Genomic DNA, 21,346 nt, shown 5'->3' with positions numbered 1-21,346 from the left:
ATGATCTTTCATTAATATAATTACAACATTTTGATTGGATGACGGCATCACCTCGTAAAAATGGATTGAAAGTAATATTGTCAAATTTGATCAGTTTACGTGTTATCTCTATGGGAGAGCAGTTTTTCTGGCAGTGAAAATTGACATGACTCTCTTTTTTGAGCACTAGCTCACTTATGCTTTGGTGAATTTCTCCCAGATTTTAGTATGTTGTAGCTGAGACTTTGGGCTATCGTGAGTGTGCCCTCCATTTTTTCATACGATATCGGCATCACGTCGAAAAACTGGGTTGAAAATGGCACGAGGCTTCGATGCAGCGTCATTTTGCTTAATACACAGGGCCTATGGAGAATGAAATAGGTCATTGCGTAGCGCATCCGACTCGTAATCCTAAGGTCCCTGGTTCGAGGCTCACCCCTGCCAATTTTGTTTTTATATTTTTTTAAACACTTTTGTTCTTTTTTTCTTTAGTTAATCTTAATCTCCCTTTACTTACTCTATCTTTTTCTGATTTTTTTATGCTTCTCCTTCAAATTTCTATAAAATAACATAATTTTTTCTTTATTTTTCTTTCTTTGTACTACTTTCTGTGCAATAGATGAACAACAACAATGGCTATCAATCCCATATTTTGCACATGTTTAGTACATGTCACGTCCATTATTTCATAAAATAACAACTACTTTATCGGACACCATCTTGGGTATGTAAATTAGGGTCAAAGGTCATAAATGTTTCATCCTGTATCTTGGTGAATACATGTCCTCCCTTTCCCATATTTTGCACACGCAAAGACCATGTTACAAGAATCATTTCACAAAATAACCACTTTTTGCTCAGATGCCATCTTGGCTGTGCAAAGTTGGGTCAATGGTCAAATATACTTCATTCTGTATCTTCGTTATAATGTATACCGATTTTGGTACCAAAGATGGCAGACCTGACTCTCTTTTCTAAATGAGAATCCAAATATCACACGGCCAATGTCTCTTAACACAGATGAAACCTATATGGTCATGCCTATTGCGATCAGGACTCGAATCATTGATTTAAAAAAAAATCGGATCACCTAATTTGTCAGTCTTGACAAATTCCGAGTCTAGTTGTATAATTTGTTTGTTTTTAGTTCGTATTTGAAGTATACTGTAACAAAATATACTTCTTTAAGTTTGCTTTAAATGAAAACAAGGAGGCACACTGTTTCAACTCCTCAGGAAGAGTGTTCCATGTATCCGGCACTGCTTATATCATGGCACTGCTTATATCATGAGTCATATGCATTTACATGTTAGATAAGGTAGGAAAAGTTCTCATTAAGCGTTCTATTTCAATATAAACAGAATTGTATAGATCTCCTTTTTATTTTGTTGGGGGAATGAAAGCATTACTGGTAGAGGCTTAGATTCACTTAAATGTTTGAGCAAATATAACTTAACATCTCATTCAGACTGTCGTGCAACTAAATTGAAATGTGAAAATCTGTATTTCCTAAAAACAGACACTAACCACACTCATCTGAATTACACATTTTTCACTGATGCATGAAAACAAACAAATTAGAAGTAAATTTGAATTTGAGTGTATAACATCAGGAAATTGTGAAGGATTGCAAAGAAATATTTTGTTTGGCTGGACACCTAGAACCAATATGAAATATAAAACAACAAATATCAAGTATTAAATGTTTTTAATAGCATTCAAGGGTAACGCATCATATGAGGTGAGTAGTAAAATTTTGGAGGCTCAGAGAGAGAGAGAGAGAGGGGGTACCCTGTAAACAGTTGAGCTATAAGCACAATGGGAATCCAACAATTATAACAAGGTCATTTTTGTTGCCTTTAGAAGGACACAAAATTAGTTAATCACTGTGTGTGTATGTGTGCACAACTACCAGATTTGGGAAAAGTTTGAAATTTATACAAACCATCCTGTGGGCATGACTGTGACTTTTCTTATGATATTACAAGAAAAACAAAATCAGAATGTAGTTATACATCATACCAATCTCCAGATCCTTCAAGTTTTTCAACTATATGCAAGAAACACTTAATGCACAGAACAGAGGCTGTGTTTGTGGAGTAGAATTACTGTTGATGATACACAGTTCTTTTCTTGTGATGCCTTCTTTTTCTTCTCTCTCTCTTTCTCTTTTTTTTTTTTGGGGGGGGGGAGCAGAAAAAGGAAAAATATTGTAAACAATATTTCAGCACTCCTGATTTCAAGTCCCTAAATGGAAAGCCACGCGCAGTGGTAAATATTAAAAGTTGTACAAAAAGAAGAAAATAAATGAACTTCAACAACAACAACAACAACAACAACAAAATCTTGAAAGATTTGATAAACAGATCCCTTTTCAAAATCATGTTTGCAACATCTACCATGTAACTTGCCTAGGTTCATGCCTAAGTACTAGTATCTACAGTTGTGTGTTTGTGTGAAAATACATACAGAGGCTGGTTGACCAATGGTGAGATATGCATCACCCCATGCTGTCTTTAGCAGAAGGCTGCGGCAATCACATATGGCACGAATGCCAATGATTTCACGGTGCAGAAAACGAATACAGCCCTGGCTCACTCTCTCACACAGCGCCACGCTCGAATTCAAGAAATGAGAAAAATGAGAAGGTGGGTGTGAATGTGGGTATCAAATTTAGGCAATATCAAATGATTTCTGATACTCGAGGATCACTCTGCCCGTGGTGCACTTTCTGGTAGGGCACACAGCGCATTTGCATTGTCGCCCCACCCCCCTCCTGAAACTTGATCTCAATGATCATATCTGCTTTTGAATGCCAGAAGATATGGTGGTCCCAGGCATGACTCGATGAGATAGAGTTCTGACAATATGACTGTATGCGTGGCATCATTGGCCAGTATCTATTTTTGCAAGATTTGACTGATGTTGCTACATTTCGTATAAAGGTAGATACTACATTCCTCCAGTTTTGAAGAATATCATGGAAGGAGGGGACGGGCATGGCAAGTGGTAAGAAAAAACAGGTCAGTGGCACTTATGCTCCCAAGGGAGTGGAAAGTGAGCACACTGCTGGTTGGAAATAATGTATTCAGTGACAGGGGTAATAATAGTTGGTAGACCGCATTGATATTCTTACCAAGTCAGAAATGTGCTATATGAAAAGCCTGCTATCATAATCATTATTATCATTACTACTACTACTACTACTACTACTACTACTACTACTACTACTACTACTACTACTACTACTGCTACTATTACTACCACTACTACTACTACTACCACTACTACTACTACTACTACTACTACTACTACTGTACTATGAATATTATCAAGGATAACCTACTTGAAAATTCATACAGAATCACAACTTCAGATGTGAAGTTTACAAATCTGACTAATTGCTCTCTTTAAAGCCACTAAAATGAGGGAATATTACGGTAGTTTCAGATCCCATGGAAATACAAAGCAGCTTAACCCACTGAAGACAAGTCCTGAGCATATACTCGGGCAAGTGTCTATGGAAAATGCATGTTGTAGCAAAATCAGCCTGTCCTCAACGGGTTCAATGGAAAATTTTGATAACACTGCAAGTGATTAGAAAATAAACGCTGATACTGGTTTCAAAGCCTATATCGAGTTAGCCTGCAAAAGATCCTGAAATTATAAGGGATATTATTCACCCTTCATAAAAATGTGAAAGCTTACGTTGGTATCCTTCCTGTATTAAGAGAAGTTAACAAAATAGCACTGAGTGCAACATAAAATCTCAATTCTTCAAGCTAATTTCATAATTGTAGAATGAGGCTTTCTGTAAAGCAATTTCCTTGTGAGGTCAATAGTTTAATGTTTGTTTAACCCGTTGAGGACGAGTCCTGAGTATACTCGGGCAGGGGTCTATGAAAAATATGTGTTGTAGCAAAATCAGTCCATCCTCAACGGATAAAGGGGTATTCTATTTCAAAATTTATCTGCTGCAATTTATAGCTACACCTTTTAGACATACTTATGTGCTTCTAAGCAAACCCTAAATACAGTTCTGATTGACTAAGTTAATGGTTACAGATTTTTGGTCCCTTTGAACCAGCACCGGCTAGTGTATGTATGAAATGTATGTTCAGTGATGTCTTTTCTGAAACGATGAAAATTAATGAAAGCAGTGAGAAACAATGATAAGAAATTCACTAGAAATAAAGAAATATGAGTAGGCTACAGGAGCCCTTGCAGCCTATGTCAAAATAGATTGTGCAAGCAAGTTGGCCATCTGGAAAACATCAATTTAAAACATGCAAGTCCTCTTCCTCTGCCGCTGGGGTCTAATTACTTTCTATACATCTGATAGGCATCTACACAGCAGCATACCGGTCAGTCCCGCCCATAGCAAATGCCGACCTTCTTGCGACTGTCAGTTGTAATTACCGCAGACGAGGCAATGAATAGACGTGTGAAAGCAGAAGAATGCTGCAGTGCGGCAGCCACTGTCGCTCATCTAATGTGCAATTACCCACTATCAGTGATAGCGTAATCAAGACATGGCCTTGCATAGCACTGAAGTGATTTATACCGCCAGTTTATCCTTAAGCAGAAACGCCACACTTTACATTCATTAGCCTTGCGCAATCCTAACATGATTAGATGGGAATGAGTCTAGAAAAGCACAATTTCAAATTAATTATGTCAGTTTGATGACTAACAACATTGTACAAAGGTAAGTGTTAACCAATTATATACAATTGCATTGTTTTCATTTGCTCTCACTGCAAGCTAAGCACTGCAAAATGATGGCATGAATAATGTAGATACCTATCTCATGGCCAATCCTGCATGCAAACAAGTGCAGCTGCAAGTCTCTATCAAGAATTATTAAATGCCATGTGCTGCATCTTTTGGAATCCCAGAAGATCTGATGAAACAGACAAGAGTTTTATTTGCATTGTATTTCCCTTGTGCACAATTATCTCAGAATCATTCTTACATTGTACCTTCTGAAATGAGTTAGGTTTTATCATTGTAATGTTATGTGTGTATGCAGAGACTCCAACCCCAAGCACCTGCTGATCTGGAGATTCTCCCGCCTGAAACCCCTAGCAAACGGGAGACTCCAACTTGATGTGCGCAAAGTTCCTTGCTGCCGGGGTCCAACTCTAGGGTTCTAGATGTTATCTTGTGCTATCTAAGGCTTATTTTTCTACATACGATGACACTAAGTAAAAAATCATTTCAAGCGGGAGAAATTAAATCTCAAGCGGGAGAACAGAAGATCTTGCAAAAATGGGCTTTCGGCGGGAGATCTCCCGTCGAGAGCGGGAGAGTTGGAGTCTCTGGTGTATGTGTGTCTGATTTCTTTTTTTTTTATGGGGGGGGGGGGGGAGGGGAGAGGGGAGAGGGGGAGGGGGAGGTGGATACTTACACACAGAGAAAACCCATCATCTAAATGTGCACTATATATTTCAAGGTTTTTTTTTATGATCTTGAGATCCTGTTGCTTGTTTGAAGTAATATTCTCCAAGACTTGAATATAAGAACATTTCTGCTGACATAAAATTTACACAGAGCAGTCATAATCTTGACATATGATTTTTGGTGTCGGCAAACAAAGCAATGCTGTATTTACACATTCATCTTTCTGTAATGAGTTCATACTCATTTTTCTAAAAATTTCTTGTTTGCTTATAAAGCTTCATGGTAAGAAAAGGAATGAAAGAATTTGAAAAATTCTGTCCGCACCACTGGCTTCTTGTGGGTATACAATCCCAAGGGTAATTGGAGAAGATGGACTTGAAAGGATTAATATACATTAGCATCAGCCAAAACAGCTCATTTCCTCCTAATCAAGATACTCTATACTCTATTAGGCACGTACCACAAGGTATTGCCCTGAAATTCACACCACCAGAGCACATCTAATGAAGTTTTTTTTTTCTTCCTTTTGGTTAAGATGCATTACATTTCCTTCACAAAATTCATGTCTTTTCATTTGTCACAGTATCTGTGACAATTTATGATAGCAAGAATTGTGCAAAGTATAGCACAATGCATGGGCAAGTTTCCTAAGTGTCATAACAGGTGGAAGACAGTACTAACTCACTGCAGAGTCGTTCAGGGTTTGTAGCCAATCAAATCCTGTCAGGTTTTTTTTTATTTGAGGAAATGGGGTGAGGAATGGGGGTAGTTGCTTGGAGGGGTGGGGGCATTGGGGTAGATGATGGAGGCGGATTGAGAAGGAAACCCCCTTAATAGGATCGGTGTCCACAAGAACATTTGTTCTGAAAGGCCGAGTAACCTCTCAGACATATCTCATTCTGTATGCCTTTCCTCACATTCTCCTTCCTGATGGGAGCCTAATGACACACCTATTAACTTATTCTGCTCAGACACATTTACTACTTTATCTGAAGTTGTTTGTTTTGGGCATGAGCTGGTAGCAGATATGTTTTGCACAATTATTTGTCACCTAGTGCTACTCATTTTCATTCTTCTCAGGCACATTTCTGCTTCGCTTTGTATGCTTGTGTTAGACACGAGCTGTTTGTAAATATACTTCTCTCAATTCTTCACTTTAGTTTTTCTTGGAACTATCTTTCTGGGCCAGCAGATTTTACTGGAGCCCTTTGGTTTCAATGTATAGTTTTAAAACAATTTATTTCTCTGCCTACATTGTATATCTAAATAACTTTTTCTTTTTCAATGATGACAGGGATAAATGGACAAGAATAGAAATCAGTAACAATACTTGAAAATTGATATGTGAAGGAAATGAGAACATAACCATTAGGATGTCTCTTACTTTATGAGATGGGGTACTTTCAAACAAGTTGTAGTTTACATAAAGTATGGTAGAACAGAAAGATAATATATCAAAGATATAAAAGATAAGATAGAAGACAACCATGTTTTAAAATTGTCTTTGAGGGTACAATTTACAACTCACAAGCTAATACTTGAGGTAATTTGTGGCCAGCAGAGAAATGGAAAGGTTACAGTGAACTCCATCAAAGTTTCAGTGCTTAGTTCATTTTCAATGTAGTCGCTGTTGACATAGATAGAGAGATTGGTTGACCTCAACATTATTTTCATTCAGTTTCATAAGATATGTGATCATGATGTGAAGCCATTTTGTCATAATATACCTTGATGGAGTCTTTCACTGGAAAGGATTACCATACATTGTGTGTTGCCATAAAGTGGCAATCATGACCATTGATTAACATCCGAAGCACTTAAACAATTTTCTTAAAGTGACAGGTCTGCCATTACATTTAGAAAAATAAAAGAGGAAATTCCACTGTCTTTCAGCAGGATCTCTAGGCTTTTACAATTGCAATCACGCATTCCAATCCCACACCTCATGTTTGCTTGTTCATTATGTTTGCTGCAATACACAGATTTGCACATTCCAGAGCCCAGGTCACTGGCTACACCATGACCTGGTCAAAGATCGTCATTATGCTGATACTCCCCTCAAAAACACAAAACAGCCCTTTTCGGGAATTTACCTTCATATCTAATAAGCAATACCTTACATTATTCTAGCCACAGCTAAATTCACAGCAGTCTCCTTGCCAAGGAGCCTGATTGATGATGTATGTGTCTCACTCATCTGTACAAATTTTTGAATGAAATAAAAAATAGCAAGAATGATATAACAAAGATACACAATGAGGAAATCGAAACAGGAAATCACATTATATTTGAAATGTACCATGCAACATGCAACTTGGTTAGCAAGGTAAAGACTACCTATGCTGGTCGAGAAGACAATATTTTGTACTGTGACGTGTCTCAATTACGTCAAATGATGTGGGACTAGGCTCACTCACCTGACGAGGGCGATACAGCCGTTGCCATGGATACGGTAGACATTCTTGACGTGGGTGTCATTTCTGGGAGAGGCACGCTGCGGCTCCACTGAAAGGATGGATCTGATTGGGGGGAAAACAAAATTGGACGGACTGAGGTGAGAAATGGCGGTGACGACATGTTTCACAAGGACTGACCTTCATATCACTCACTGCTTATATAAACACAGGCTGTACAAAAACAGGAATAGCCATGAAACAACAACCATCTACCAATTGTTACTTACGATTCATTAATATGCTATGGTCGGTTCTACATTAGAAAATGCAAAATCAAATCTATTGTCACTGAATTGTTCACAATCTATTTCTTTACCTTGTAGAAAGATGGCCCTTAATGAACATTTATGAACTTTTGATTTATGTCATGAAAGGAATGAATAGTATATATATATGTCAAAGTATGAAGAATGACACTGACATAAAAATGGCACATTCCATCTTTTACACAAAATGATTCATCCCTTCAACCACTGTGGATGTGACAACAGCATGAGAAAGCGAAAGAAGCATACTAGTACCACATGAGGCCCTCCAAACTGTATCTCACAGTGGATTAACATTTTGCCTGTTAGTGCTACATTCACATCTTATATAACAATACATGATTGTTCCCTATTTGTTTGACTGACATTCACATGATTTGTCACGATTGGAAAAACTCTGATATCCACTTAATTATACCATACTGAGAATCATCATTGTTTGGATGTCAGGAACAGCTTTAAAGGAAAATAATCGAGGCACAAACTTGGTGACGCTAGAGTAGTAGGTTCACATCTACAGGAGATATATAAGACTATGTGCGGTAAACACTACACGGGGGACAAGTTTTATGCCGAGAAGCACCCCAAATTTGTGAAGTGCACTGATTTGCACAAGGTTAGCTCTTGACACACTCACTCAGCGGCAGGCTGATGGTCACGAGCCATCTCAATCGAACAAGTGGAATTCGAGGGGAGAAATTTCAGCGGGAGCGGTGGGGAGATGAAAAGAAACAGAAAACCCGGCCCCCGCGAAGCCGAGCTACCAGCTCCACATTGAGTGACACGTTGTGTCGGCGTATCATGTGTCCAGTCTTCGCCCCGAGGATACCAGACTCGGGTCAGTGTCTTCATGGGAAATTCAGCTCCTTCTAAAACGAGTTTTCTCTCCCTCTATCTCTTCCTATATCTCCCTCTCTCTTCCCATATATCTCTCTCTGTATGTCTCTCTGTCACTAGGTCTTCCTCTGTATCTATTTCTCTGTCATGGCTTCCTTTTCAGTCTGTCTGTCTGTCTGTCTGTCTGTCTGTCTGTCTGTGTCTCTTCTGGGCTCTCAATCACTCGGTCTGCCTATCTCTGTCTTGTTTTGCCTGTGATCCTTCCTTTGCTCTGTCTGTCTGTCTGTCTGTTAATCTGTTTGTGCATCTCTCCTTTTTGCACCCCTCTCCTCTTCCCCTCCCCTCCTTCTCTCTGTGCTTCTATCTTGGTATCGGTATCTCTCTCTCTCTCTCTCTCTCTCTCTGTTATCTGTATCTGTGACCTCTGTCTATTTCACTCTCAGTATCGTTTGTCTGCCACCGTCTCTGTTTTTCTGTCAGAGTCTCACTAATTATATGTCTCTTTCTCTCTGTCATCTTTGCTGTTTTTCTCAAAGAATCTCACTCTTCATCTCTCCCCCCTCTCTCTCTCTCACCTTCTGTTTCTCTCTCATGTCTTTCTCTCTCTCCATCACTATGTTTCCTTCTCAGATTATCACTCTTTGTGTGTGTGTGTGTGTGTGTATTGTGTGTGTCTTTTTGTCATTCTCTCTTATAATCTATCTGTTCATATCCTTTTCTTTCTCCCTTCATCATCCAGTTTCTCACTCTTTTATCTATTTTACTTTATCTGTCTCTATCTTTGTATCTCTTTCTGTATCTGTTTCTCTGTGTGGTATACTGTCTCTTCTCTTCCTATCTGTGTCACTATGTCTGGTGTGCATATAAATGTGCGTGGATCTCTCTCTCTCTCAAAATCTATCTGTTCATATGTCTCTCTTTCTCTCCTCCATCATCCTCTCAGTTTCTCACTCTTCATATTCTATTTCCCTTTGTCTGTCACCATTTGGTTTTTCTCTTGATGTATTTCTCTCTCTCTCTGCTTGATTCTATCTCTGTATCTCTTTTCCTATCTGCGTCTCTGTCCTATGCTTTCTGTTTCTCTCTCTTCATACGTGCCTCTCTTTCTGTATGCATTGTTCCTGTTTCTCCCTCTGCCTGTATGATGTGTTTCATTCTTGCCACCTGTCACATCCCTGTATATTTTTTTTTCTCTCCCTCCCCTTTCTCTCCCTGAATCTCTCTATATATCTCTCCTTCCTCCACTCAAGCAGCCAAATGACAAACCACAGCTCTTCACTTTAATATTCACTTCTGCTCACTTTTCTGCTCTTCTCTGCTGCTTCTATTCCATCCAAGCTTTCTCCACCGGTCATTAATCCCAGCTTGTCAATACCCAAATACTGTGAATGCACCAATCAATATTATTCTTCCCCACTAATCCCAGACAGGTGTTGTTCGCATGCAAAAACTGAATTCTAAATCAATGTCATTGAACAGTAAGACATAACCCTTTTCAGTTCCACATCATTGCTTTCAAGCACATCAAAGTACAGATTTTATTTTTTTTTTGTCAAGACAACAAATGCATACAAACTACACAGATAAAGATGTAAATAAAATGCCTCAATATTATTTCAAAATTTTCAGAGACATCATATTTGGGATGAATTCACCCAGTCAGCCTCCTTATGCATTAAAAGCTGATGGTCAAACAAAAATGCCATAACTGTGTCAGTCGCACCGTATTGTAAGACAAATGATTCATTCTGTGATTTCACCTACCTGCATAACTTTTCAGATAGATGCTTTGATTGCCTTTGTCATGCAAATTGATGCTGCACTTTGTTTTCATATGCAAAAATATACCCTACCATTTGTTTGGTGGGGGGGGGGGGATGAAACCTGGGTGGGGGTGGGGTTGGGGAGTTAGGAAAATTGGACAGTACAATGCTCACGATGCTTGTCACTTCCCTTTATCAAAATAAGCATCAAAAAGCAGAGGTAGGGCCTGGCAAACAATGAAAGCAGGCAGGAAGAGCAACAGAGGGGAGGGGTGGAGAGAACTGGTCCATTTAGCTTCACAATCCCGACCTGCTGTGCGGGGACACGTTGGGCAAACTGGGCATTCATGCCTGAATGGATCTCGCGTGTAAATGCCCATGTGCCGTCATGAGACACTGCATGCAATCTCCAAACGGATGCTCCAGACAATTTTTTGGCCCACCAACATCTACGGTCGTCGCTACTCCTCATCCTCGCTCAACCGAGCATCGAGAGGAAGAACATGCATACCGCGCAAGACATGACACGAGTTCTGCACGTATCACCGCCTCGCCATCATCTGAAGACCGAGTTTGACTTTCATTGTGTTCGACGATGACGTCTTGACATTTGACGGGCAGAGTGCAAACAATTGATGGGCATCCAGGAGGTTTTCCTTTCCTCCTCGTATTACCTCCCGTCTCTTTCCACCATCATTTGATTGGATGCTCAAACTCCACACTCAAAAGCTTCATCTCCCGCACCTGGTAGCCTTGCAACATCACAATCCATCATGCCCCACAAGAACCTGTAACTCCATTTTAAACCTTTGTTTGAACTCATTTTCACACTGCTCTCAAGCTCCCCCTCTCCTTCCTTATCTTTCTATCTCTCTTTTTTATCTCTTCTATCGCAGAGTTACCTCAGAAATATAAAATCTAACGACTCAAGGACGGCGGAGCCCGAGAAGATTGCAATTCCGCCGACCTGAAATATTAATTTCTCCTCCCTACAAAATGGGCGCATTACCGGGGCAAGGGCAGGCAGTAGAAACGCATCCTAATTTCATTACCTACTTTGCGAGATGCTGCCTGGTTCTTTCTCTCTCAATTCACTCTAGTGGCGACATGGCGTGACAACAACCATCATCATCTCTCGGATGACAGGAAAGGTAGGAGGTGATGGGTTGCCGTGGAGATCTCTCAACCAGCTGACGGCACATCGCCAAGTAAGTATCTCTCCTCGCAGACGGCCTCGACATGGACACGTTTTATTCAGAACTGCAAAGACACAAGAAGAGCAAAAAAGTGGTCGGGAATACGACAAACATTCTCCATGTGAAGTGAAAGATGCGTGCCTAAATTTGTATGTCAGGAAAAGATAACAATTCAGAAAGAGGAAGATATATAGAGAGAGGCAGAAAAGAGACAGACATATTTGTGGGGTATACTGAATTTAGAGTGGTCAACTTTGAAGCACAAGAACATGGAGAGCACTATAAAAGTGAATGGAAAAGAGAGACGAAAATTGATCATGACTGTCATAAAATTTGACATAAAAGGACACAATATTAGCATCTTTGTAATGCATGAAGCGCTGAACAAGTAAAATTTGGTTCTCATTAATACACATAACGTCTGAAACCTTGTAGCTATTCATTTCTGAGTGCATTGAGTAAGCATCACTTATACTCATGCGTCATGAGATTAAAATCCTCTATGTCATGAAATTGTAAGACATTTGTTGCGATCAGCTTTGAGTTTAAATCCTTGTTTAGGAAAAACGAATTAAAAAAAATTTAATATCACTACCTTGATGTTAAAGACTGTACATAGTACATCGTATTTTTTTAAACATAATTCACAAAAAAAAAATATTGTCTACTTTTTTCTTTTTTTTTTGGGGGGGGGGAGAGATAATTCTGTAAGAAATTGTCATCTGGACATTCAAATTTTTCAGCCCTGGCACAACATAAGAAATGCAGTAAAATTCAGAATTGTTCAAGTTGCCAACTTGAGGATGAAGGTCACCAAATGTACCCTAGGACCTAATGGCCTAAAAAGAATATGATTTAAAGTTCATATTGTGCTGCTTGTTTAAGAAAAGAACAATGACCTTCCAGTTGAGGCATTTGTTTGCTCTGATTTTTTTTTTTTTAATGTTTGGGTTTCCTTGTATTCTGAAACTAACACCATGCATACAGCATTTTTTTGCATGAATTCTATGCATATATGACATACACACTTGTATTTAGCATTGGGGACTTGTCAATTTCTATAAGATCTTATTTTCTATTTGGTAAATAAGTGGCGTACAGACAACACAGCAGACATAAATTCAGTGTCATGGATATTGACGTGTTCTTGGCAATGACATTTCAGATCAATGCATTACATGCCAAATTGGTTTCCTTTCTTACAGTACACAGCAAATTACAGCCACTACAAGTCACTGCACGTTTATCATCAAATCATTCAGCTGAGGTCTGCCAACTTAGTGAAAGATCCTTAACATACGTCATATGGTTTTTACTGTTCAGTACAGCTTCCAACAAATAACAGATGCCTTCTCTTGATTTAATGTTAATGATGGTGTCTTACAAGATTGCACACAGGAGTATATGAAGAGTTTGTTTGCAAAAACCGATAAGTCCATATTTGTCAAATGGAAATATTTGCGATTAAAGGTCAAGAAAAATAAAGAGAATAATAAGAAAATTTTTGCTTCTTTTGACCATAACTTCAAAAATATACCTTTATATGTAGTGACCAATATATCATTTAAAAGGTATTATTTTGTACTTTATGACAGAGACCGTACTTCAAAATCTTCAAAAATGGACTTATTGGTTTTTGCAAACAAACTCTTCATATTGACTCGTTGAGGACAAGCTGATTTAGCTACGATACACATTTCCCATGGACACTTGACCAAGTATACTCAAGACTAGTCTTCAACGGGTTTAAAATGAAAAGTGCTTCAAAGTGTTTATAAAACACCATTCAAAGAATGCTGCCATTATCATGCTGGTGGTGCTCGACCTCTGGACCTAAAGGCATGCATCTGCCACACGAGGGAGCCCTGTGTCATCTCAAGAGCCATTAGATATACACTTGTGGATAATCCTGCAGGTATGTCGCCGCTCATGCTGTCCACCGCAGAGGTACAAAATGTGAAGAATGCACACCCCAGGTTTCAGACCCCCCTCCCTATCTTGTGTGTAGACTTAAAAACACAACTAAGTAATATTGGAGAAGCAATGACTTATAAGTGGCTGTGACCCAATTTTTTTTCGGGGGCATTTGATGGGGTTTGGGTGATCTCGGAGGAACTGGAACATGGAAACGTGTCAGACAAATGATTGGATCCAAAGAGGAAGTGGGACAAGGCATCTCAAGCACGTATGTATGTTTGGATCGATGTCTCATGGGTAGGCACCTAATAATGGCCAAGCTTTGAGAAATACAAAACGTACATACAGATTATCATACACACATCCTTAGACTAAAAGCATTGCAGACATATTTTGTTTTTCTTCTCAAACAAAGAAAAGCAGCACTACCCATCAAGGTGTATGAAAAAGAGCGTTTTCAGAAATTAAACATCGACCCTCTAGAATGGAGTAAAAATTTATTCAACGAAACATCCTTTAAGGGTATGGCCTGGGACAAAATTTTGTGCACATACTCTCCAAATTATACACCATTCCTGTAACACTGACTCTTGTTTGATCATTTTGGTCAAAAAGACAATATGAATCTAATACAATCATTTTGATGCATACTCAAATAAGCATAATTATTTGATAGAAAACTGACACGTAGGCATGCACAAAGATATAAGCTTAATATCAACTGTCAGGTATACCAGGAATCAGATATCTTCATCCTAATGTCTTTTTATGTACAAAGAACAAACCAGAGTACCTCACGCTGTGAATAAGTGTTGATGCTTGTGCACTTACATCTTCAGTCAAAGGTAACAAACATGCTATATCGTGCAGGAATATATATATCACAAATACAAATGCTCTATTTTAGAGTTTTGAAAAACAAATATTGAAGTGAATCGTGGCTCTGTGCACAGAAATACAGATGAATATTAGATATAAATGTGCTCTTTTAAATGCATTCTGCTCAACTCTTTTACAGCGTCCTTTTCCAGCCTGGTGATGGAATAATGTTAATCAAATTTCAGACAGACTTTCATTTACAGTCCATCAATCTAATGAATCCAGACAAGCATGAGATGTATGAACGATCATAACAGAGGCCCCACCTCTCTCTCTCTCTCTCGATTGAGGGGGAAAACAATTTGTCATCAATAATACAACTCGTGGAGTGAAAGCAATCCGCAATGTGTTAACACAGCCGCTTGTTTGGAAGGAGCAATAAAGAAAAAGGAAAAAAAAAAAAGGAGTTTGCAAGATAAAAGGGAACTGCCTTTTGCGAACTGATTTTTCTTTCCATTTTTGTACACTATGTACTTTCCATACAAGTACACAAATATATGTGAATAAGGTTTACTGTAGTTAATGAAGTGACACAATACATATGGATATCATTTCAGAATGGAACACGGAACTCTCACCAAGTTACACTGAATGTAAATAACATACTGTCAGCAATTTTTGTTAACAAATTAAGTGCAAATGTTTTATCCTACATCAAAAACAATGTAAACAAATAAGACACTATCAAATCCAGTGTATAGATTCTTATTCATTACACAGCATGGCAACTGAACCTTTTTTTTTGCATAGTAATATCTAAAGTAAAAAAAAAAAGATCCACATCATATTTTGGTCACGCTTTAGACAGGGTTTTCCCAAGATCAGCTACCATGATGGACTTTACAATCACTTACATTTATTTATTAAATGATTACTGATCAGTACAATAATCTAAAATCAAATGTAAGCGAACAAAACCCAACTGAACTGTGAAATTGTTTTCAATTGGTTTGTGTAGCATACTACTAACATTACAAAGCGTTATGTAAAAGTGCACACAAGCACACAAATGTTATATAACAAGAGAAATGGTTGAGATGAAGTAAGGAGTGTTATTTACAATAAAAGATTAACTGCAAATATCTGAAAAAAACAACAACACCCAGTTGGCATCATTTACAAATCTAATGAAGTGTGCAAGCTTTATTGTAATCAAAATGGATAGTGGGCCTTTTCACTGCAAAAATACAGTGTCAATGTTAGTTTGGTAAGTTGGCATCACAATAAGGTATAAAAAAGGAATGCCATGGCCTTAAAAAAACACACAAAAAAACTTTGATTTGTTCCATTTGAAAAAAAAGTAATATGAAATTGGTAGCACAAGGGAAGAACTTTAGGAATCGCAAAGAACATAAAGTCCCCAGACAGCCAAACCTTACAGGAGTACTGATGAGCTTGGTGGGATGTGTTGAGGCATAAATTGACATTGTGAAAACAGTTGCAGATGTAAAGAAATGTTTATGGTGTTCAGCCAAGGGAGACAGGATTCTTACCACAGCTGTGGTTCAAAGAGTGATGGTGGTGGCGGTGGTGGTGGTGCATGGGGGGGGGGGGGGGGGATGAGGGGGTGAGAACAGAGTGGGCTGGGACAGAGGGGAATCCAAGTGGGTGCAAATCACACACTCTTGGTTGAGAACACTCCATTAATATTCATTCAGCTGCTCGAGCCTTCCCTCTGAGAATCGGGCCATCTCCAAATACAAGATCAATTATGCATGCCTTGTTTTACATTGCTCCATTTAGGACATAAAAGTCAGGACGTCCATAACAACAAAAAGCAACAAACAGGCTTACCATACAAACACACATACACTCACAGATTCTGATGTTATAGTCTTCCTCCAAGCCGCTTATGACCTACCCACATTGCCTTACCAGCTAAACCTGGTCGCAAACTTTTATTTTTAAGCAAGAATACATTGACATCTCCAAGAGCAACATGAAATTGTTCTGAATTTAAAGAATTTCTTAAAAAGGCTTCAGAAGTCAAATTGAAGAGTTTGTTCGCAAAAACCGACAAGTCCATATTTGCCAAATGGAGATATTTGCGATTAAAGGTCAAGAAAAACAAAGAGAATAATAAGAAAATTTTTGCTTCTTTTGACCATAACTTCAAAAATGTACCTTTATATGTAGTGACCAATATATCATTTAAAAGGTATTATTTTGTATTTTATGACAGAGACCGTACTTCAAAATCTAACAAAATGGACTTATCGGTTTTTTTTGCGAACAAACTCTTCAATTGCTTACCCTACTTTTCTGGCAATACCGAGAGAGACCTACTTTCCTAATCAAATGAAGCATAAGCTTCTTACTCATAATCCTTGGCTGTCTGAAATGAAAATGTAGTGCACATCAAGACCCTGCATGATATTTCATGAAATAAAACCAGCTGACAGCTCATGGATTTAATAAGAAGCTTGAAGAAAAAATTCACAGTGTTATCAACCCCAAGACCGTTATCGCGTACAATATATAAGAAAAAAAAAATCTTTTGTGACTGCCTCAACACAAAGTTTCTGAATTGAATGTTGTCGTGCCATCCATCAACTTGCCTCCAATCTGGGTTGCGTCTTTTTTTAGTTCCTCCACTGCAGAGCAAACCTGTTGAGCTATACAGATAGCTGCTTGGCAACCACCAACTTTTATGATTCTTGACTGTCATTCACCAGCCAGACAAGTAGAAAAAGGAGTAAGGATCTGAAGTCTGCCCAGTTGACTAAGCTTTTCCAGCTGCATTCGCTCAAAAAAGGCCACTCAAATGCCATTTTTCATACTCCTGATTTCATATATCATCAATACTGACAACGAAAATGGCACGAAGCGGCGTCGTGATCTCATGCCTGTCGATCGCACGTCTGCAAAACTGACCTTTTCAGAGCTAGGCCTCGTTCACGAGACTGGATGTGACATGAATACCCGAGCCACTGAGAACGTGAAGCATCAGAAATCCTTTACATAAACTCTTCAGTTGAGGAAAGTATACATTCAGCATAAATTTGAGGGTAAGAATCACATGAAAAAGCACTCAAACAAACATAATTAATGCTGTGTAAATTCCACACTGTTCAAAGATAGCGAATGACCTGCTCACACAATAAGGCACACCAATGCTGTTCTGGTGCTTGACTTACTTATTCATTCATCGATTTTTTTTTTTTTTTTTTGGTGTGTGTGCATGTGTGTGTGCGTGCATGTGCATGCGTGTGTGTGTGTGTGTGTGTGTGTATGTGTGGAGCTTAATGCTCCTTTTCATTTAGTTCTAAAATCCACTCCATTTGCATCCTTCTGTTTTGATACCAAATAGATTAAACCTGAAAAAAACCCAGAAACTTATTTGCTTTCAGATATTTGCTTGTGAATCAAAATGATGTTAAACTCATGAGTTGCTGTATATGAAACTGCTACATCGAAATGATTAAAGTACTTCAAATTGGTGACTGAAGATACCAAGTTTTTAATACAGATGTTGCAATCACAATATTCTGTCCTTGAGATTGAATTTAAGCAAATCCGTTCTGTTTACTTCATCAATCTTCAAAGCATGTGTGTGTTGAAGCAGTGTTTTAACAATTTAGACAAATTCATTTCTCATGGCATTGTCTCCACATCAGTTCTGCCGAGTCTATTGGATCTTCTTATTCCAGCAAGAGGGACTTGAATCTTTCCTTTGGAAATGTCCAGGGAAGATTCTCCGACTTTATTGTCTCTGTAAATCTCAGAGGCTGGGTGTAGCTACAAACTTAAGCCATGGCGTCCCCCATGAAACATGAGAGTCTGCAAATGTCAGGGGGGATGAAAGCGAACAATGCATTGTTTGACCTGAAGGGAAAAATGGAAAATGCAAATCCCACCTCTTTCTTCCATCTCTGTTTCACTTTTCGATACTTTTGTCTTCCGAGGAGCCCGGAATTTCTGTTCACTCCCTGCCAAACATACACCTGAACATCTTGCTTTATATACCAGTGATCTTGCTTTATATACCACTGTGATCTTGCTTTATATACCACTGTTCAATTACACAAATTCAAACATGTATGTCTATTCCAGAGATTCACGAACGTGACTGTAAATATTCAGTGCACAGGAGACCCTAAATGGAATTTCTCTCCTTTTAACACATCCTTGAATTTCCATAAATTTTCCATGATGAATACCTTCTGGGATCCTTCCCCAAGCATGTGTGAATCTCATTGATTCAACTGCTCAATATTGATCTTTTAAATGCTCCTCAGGTTGTTGTTTTTTTCTTTCTACAATGAGTGCTCAATATTAAAGGCAGGTTTAAACCTCAAAGAGAAAGTCACTTTCAAAAATGGCCAAAAAGTGAAAATTTGAATACAATGACTGTCACAAGACTTTGTCTTTTGGGTAGCACTCCTCATTATTCTGGTTTATGAAATGCCAACACATTTTTACAAATATTTTCAGATTCCTCTGTGGCTCTGATATTCAAGACATGTTGCATGTAGGCCTTCTGGTTATCCCTTGTTATGGAAGAAGCCATCCTTTCACTAAAAACAGCAAAGTGCACATTAACTGGCCTCTTTCTGTATCTTCTAAAAACAGGAAATAGAGTGTCTTTTAGGGACATCTAAGTTATTTGATGTTAAGGCTCAGCTGCTATAAAACAACAGCAAAACCAACAGAGTAAAGATGTTAGATTTCCTTTATTTCTTATGTGTTTACAGCCCAAGTACCTATAGACTCTTTGAGTAGACCATAAATTAAGATACATTTCCGGGGGAGGGGGTAGCTTTAGCTAGAGAATCCCACATTAATTACAGTAAATTAGTCTACTGATCATGGGTTGATGGCAGATTGTGTTTAAAGAAAAATGCAGGTGTAAGTACGTATCCTGACAATTTGTATATTTTACACTTGATGATGTCAACAACTGCTGCCACATTTCACATGCTTCATCAGTGCATGGTTTCATCTAAATGTGCTCCAGGATTGAAAATTCTTGTTCTCAAATGTGCTCCAGATTGAAATTCTTGCTCATCCCTTTTGGAACTCTGAAAAATGTTTCCATGACCTTCATTCTTTGCAATAGATGTCTGCAATATTGCCATTCTTGTCAAATGAAACACTAAAACATGAGAAAAAAAAAAAGAAGAGGCAGGCATCTTTCTTTAGGGAGTCATCTGACAGTTGTTTGTGATTGTCTAGACGAAGCGTGCACAAGTAACAAGATCTAAATGAGCGGTGTCATCTATATCCTGCTCGATTGGTGAGTGCTCGGTGATAAACTGACCCAGAGCATGGTGGTGGTAGAAGCTGTCGCTAGGCCAACTCATAAACAATGCATCGTCTACCCAGATGTATCATGATGGCGGGCTAATGAAAGGTCAAGTGAAGTATTTATGATCTGCTCTCTGGGCAATAGGGCCATTCTCACTGACAGTGAAATATTACAACTTCAGGAAACTACCCACTTTATGGTGGAAGTTGCTCAGCGACTAAGCTAGCTGAAAGCCACTACAAATGAGCCCAGAAAATGTGCTCACTGGAGTGTGTCTTTCCTCCCCTAAGTTTGTATAAAGTTTACCAATGTAATTTCTAGTAATAACTTCAATCACAAACATTTACAATATGTTTCATCCAACTTTCACCTTTAATCCCTCCAGATTTTTACCCATCAGACTTTTTTACGGTGTTTCATACTTGGCACAATGCATTGTGTAAGTGTTCTCAATTTGGGTAACATTGCAATGTTTATTTTGCAGTGTTGATGGAAAAGGTAAACCATTGTAAATTTGAATTTTGTAAATTTTTGAGAATGGACTTCCTTTCAGCTGGTCTAACTCTGTGGGAGACAATATCTTATACTTGAACCACTGATCCACATACACAAAGGTTCCCTTTCTTCTCTCAACATACAGAAAAGAACACAAAACAATCTATCCTCGAGGAATTGAGTGATGTTCACTAAACATGTACATCTATGTCTACACTGTGTCTAAATAACATTTCCCTAACATTATTTAATTTAGTAGGGTCGCCTAAATGATCTCCATGATCAAAGTTTTCATATATACGAGTACTTCCCTTAAATGTCATATACGACAATGCTAGACTACATGATTAGATGATGTTTAATCCTCTTTGAATAGCAAATACACAAGCCTACCATCTCACTATCCAACAACAGACAGGGGTAAAGACAAACAAACAGAGACACAAGTATGTGGGGAGACATGCCAGGGGATTAATGATACATTATCACCCACAAACCATGACCGGCTACTGAGGCTTGGCAGATCGAGGCAACCGAAGACGTCGAATGAACTAATGCGCCATGTGATAATTGATAATGGTTGGTGATCAGTACCTCTCCTACAGAACGGATGATATTTCATCCTTCAACAATCGTGCGCAAAGTGGGAGTGAAGCAGTTACCTCGATATACCTGGACTCAGTTTCACGGGACCGGGATATTCAAGGGCTCTACCAGCATTTCATTCAGTGAGACATAAGATTTTGATTTCAACATAGATCTCTTCTCCAAACAAATTAGTTAGACTGATTTTTGGTGAACTTTACATTACATTAATCACGCCTTCTGTCGTTCTGTTGCAAGAATGCTGTGTGAAAAGTTATAAGCTCTGTACCAGATAGAGATGATGATAATGATGATGTCAAAG

The 21,346-nt window shown here is 38.5% G+C and overlaps 1 protein-coding gene across 2 annotated transcripts in view; it reads right to left on the bottom strand.

Moving 5' to 3' along the window:
- Nucleotides 1-21,346, bottom strand: part of LOC140230786 (uncharacterized) — a 53,957-nt gene that overhangs the window by 22,382 nt on the left and 10,229 nt on the right. Inside the window, exons 2-3 of one of the 2 annotated variants that reach the window (XM_072310925.1) lie at nt 11,757-11,964; nt 7,800-7,901 (exon numbers count right to left, since the gene is read on the bottom strand). In XM_072310925.1, the coding sequence (XP_072167026.1) occupies nt 7,800-7,860 (61 nt within the window). In that variant the 5' untranslated portion in view covers nt 7,861-7,901; nt 11,757-11,964. The remainder of the gene's footprint in view (nt 1-7,799; nt 7,902-11,756; nt 11,965-21,346) is intronic. The other variant, XM_072310924.1, reaches the window with a different exon arrangement.

The sequence above is a fragment of the Diadema setosum genome, chromosome 7 (assembly GCF_964275005.1).
Source record: "Diadema setosum chromosome 7, eeDiaSeto1, whole genome shotgun sequence".
Lineage (NCBI taxonomy): Eukaryota > Metazoa > Echinodermata > Echinoidea > Diadematoida > Diadematidae > Diadema > Diadema setosum.
Note: the sequence above shows the minus strand (reverse complement) of the source record. Positions and strands in the feature narration are given on the sequence as shown.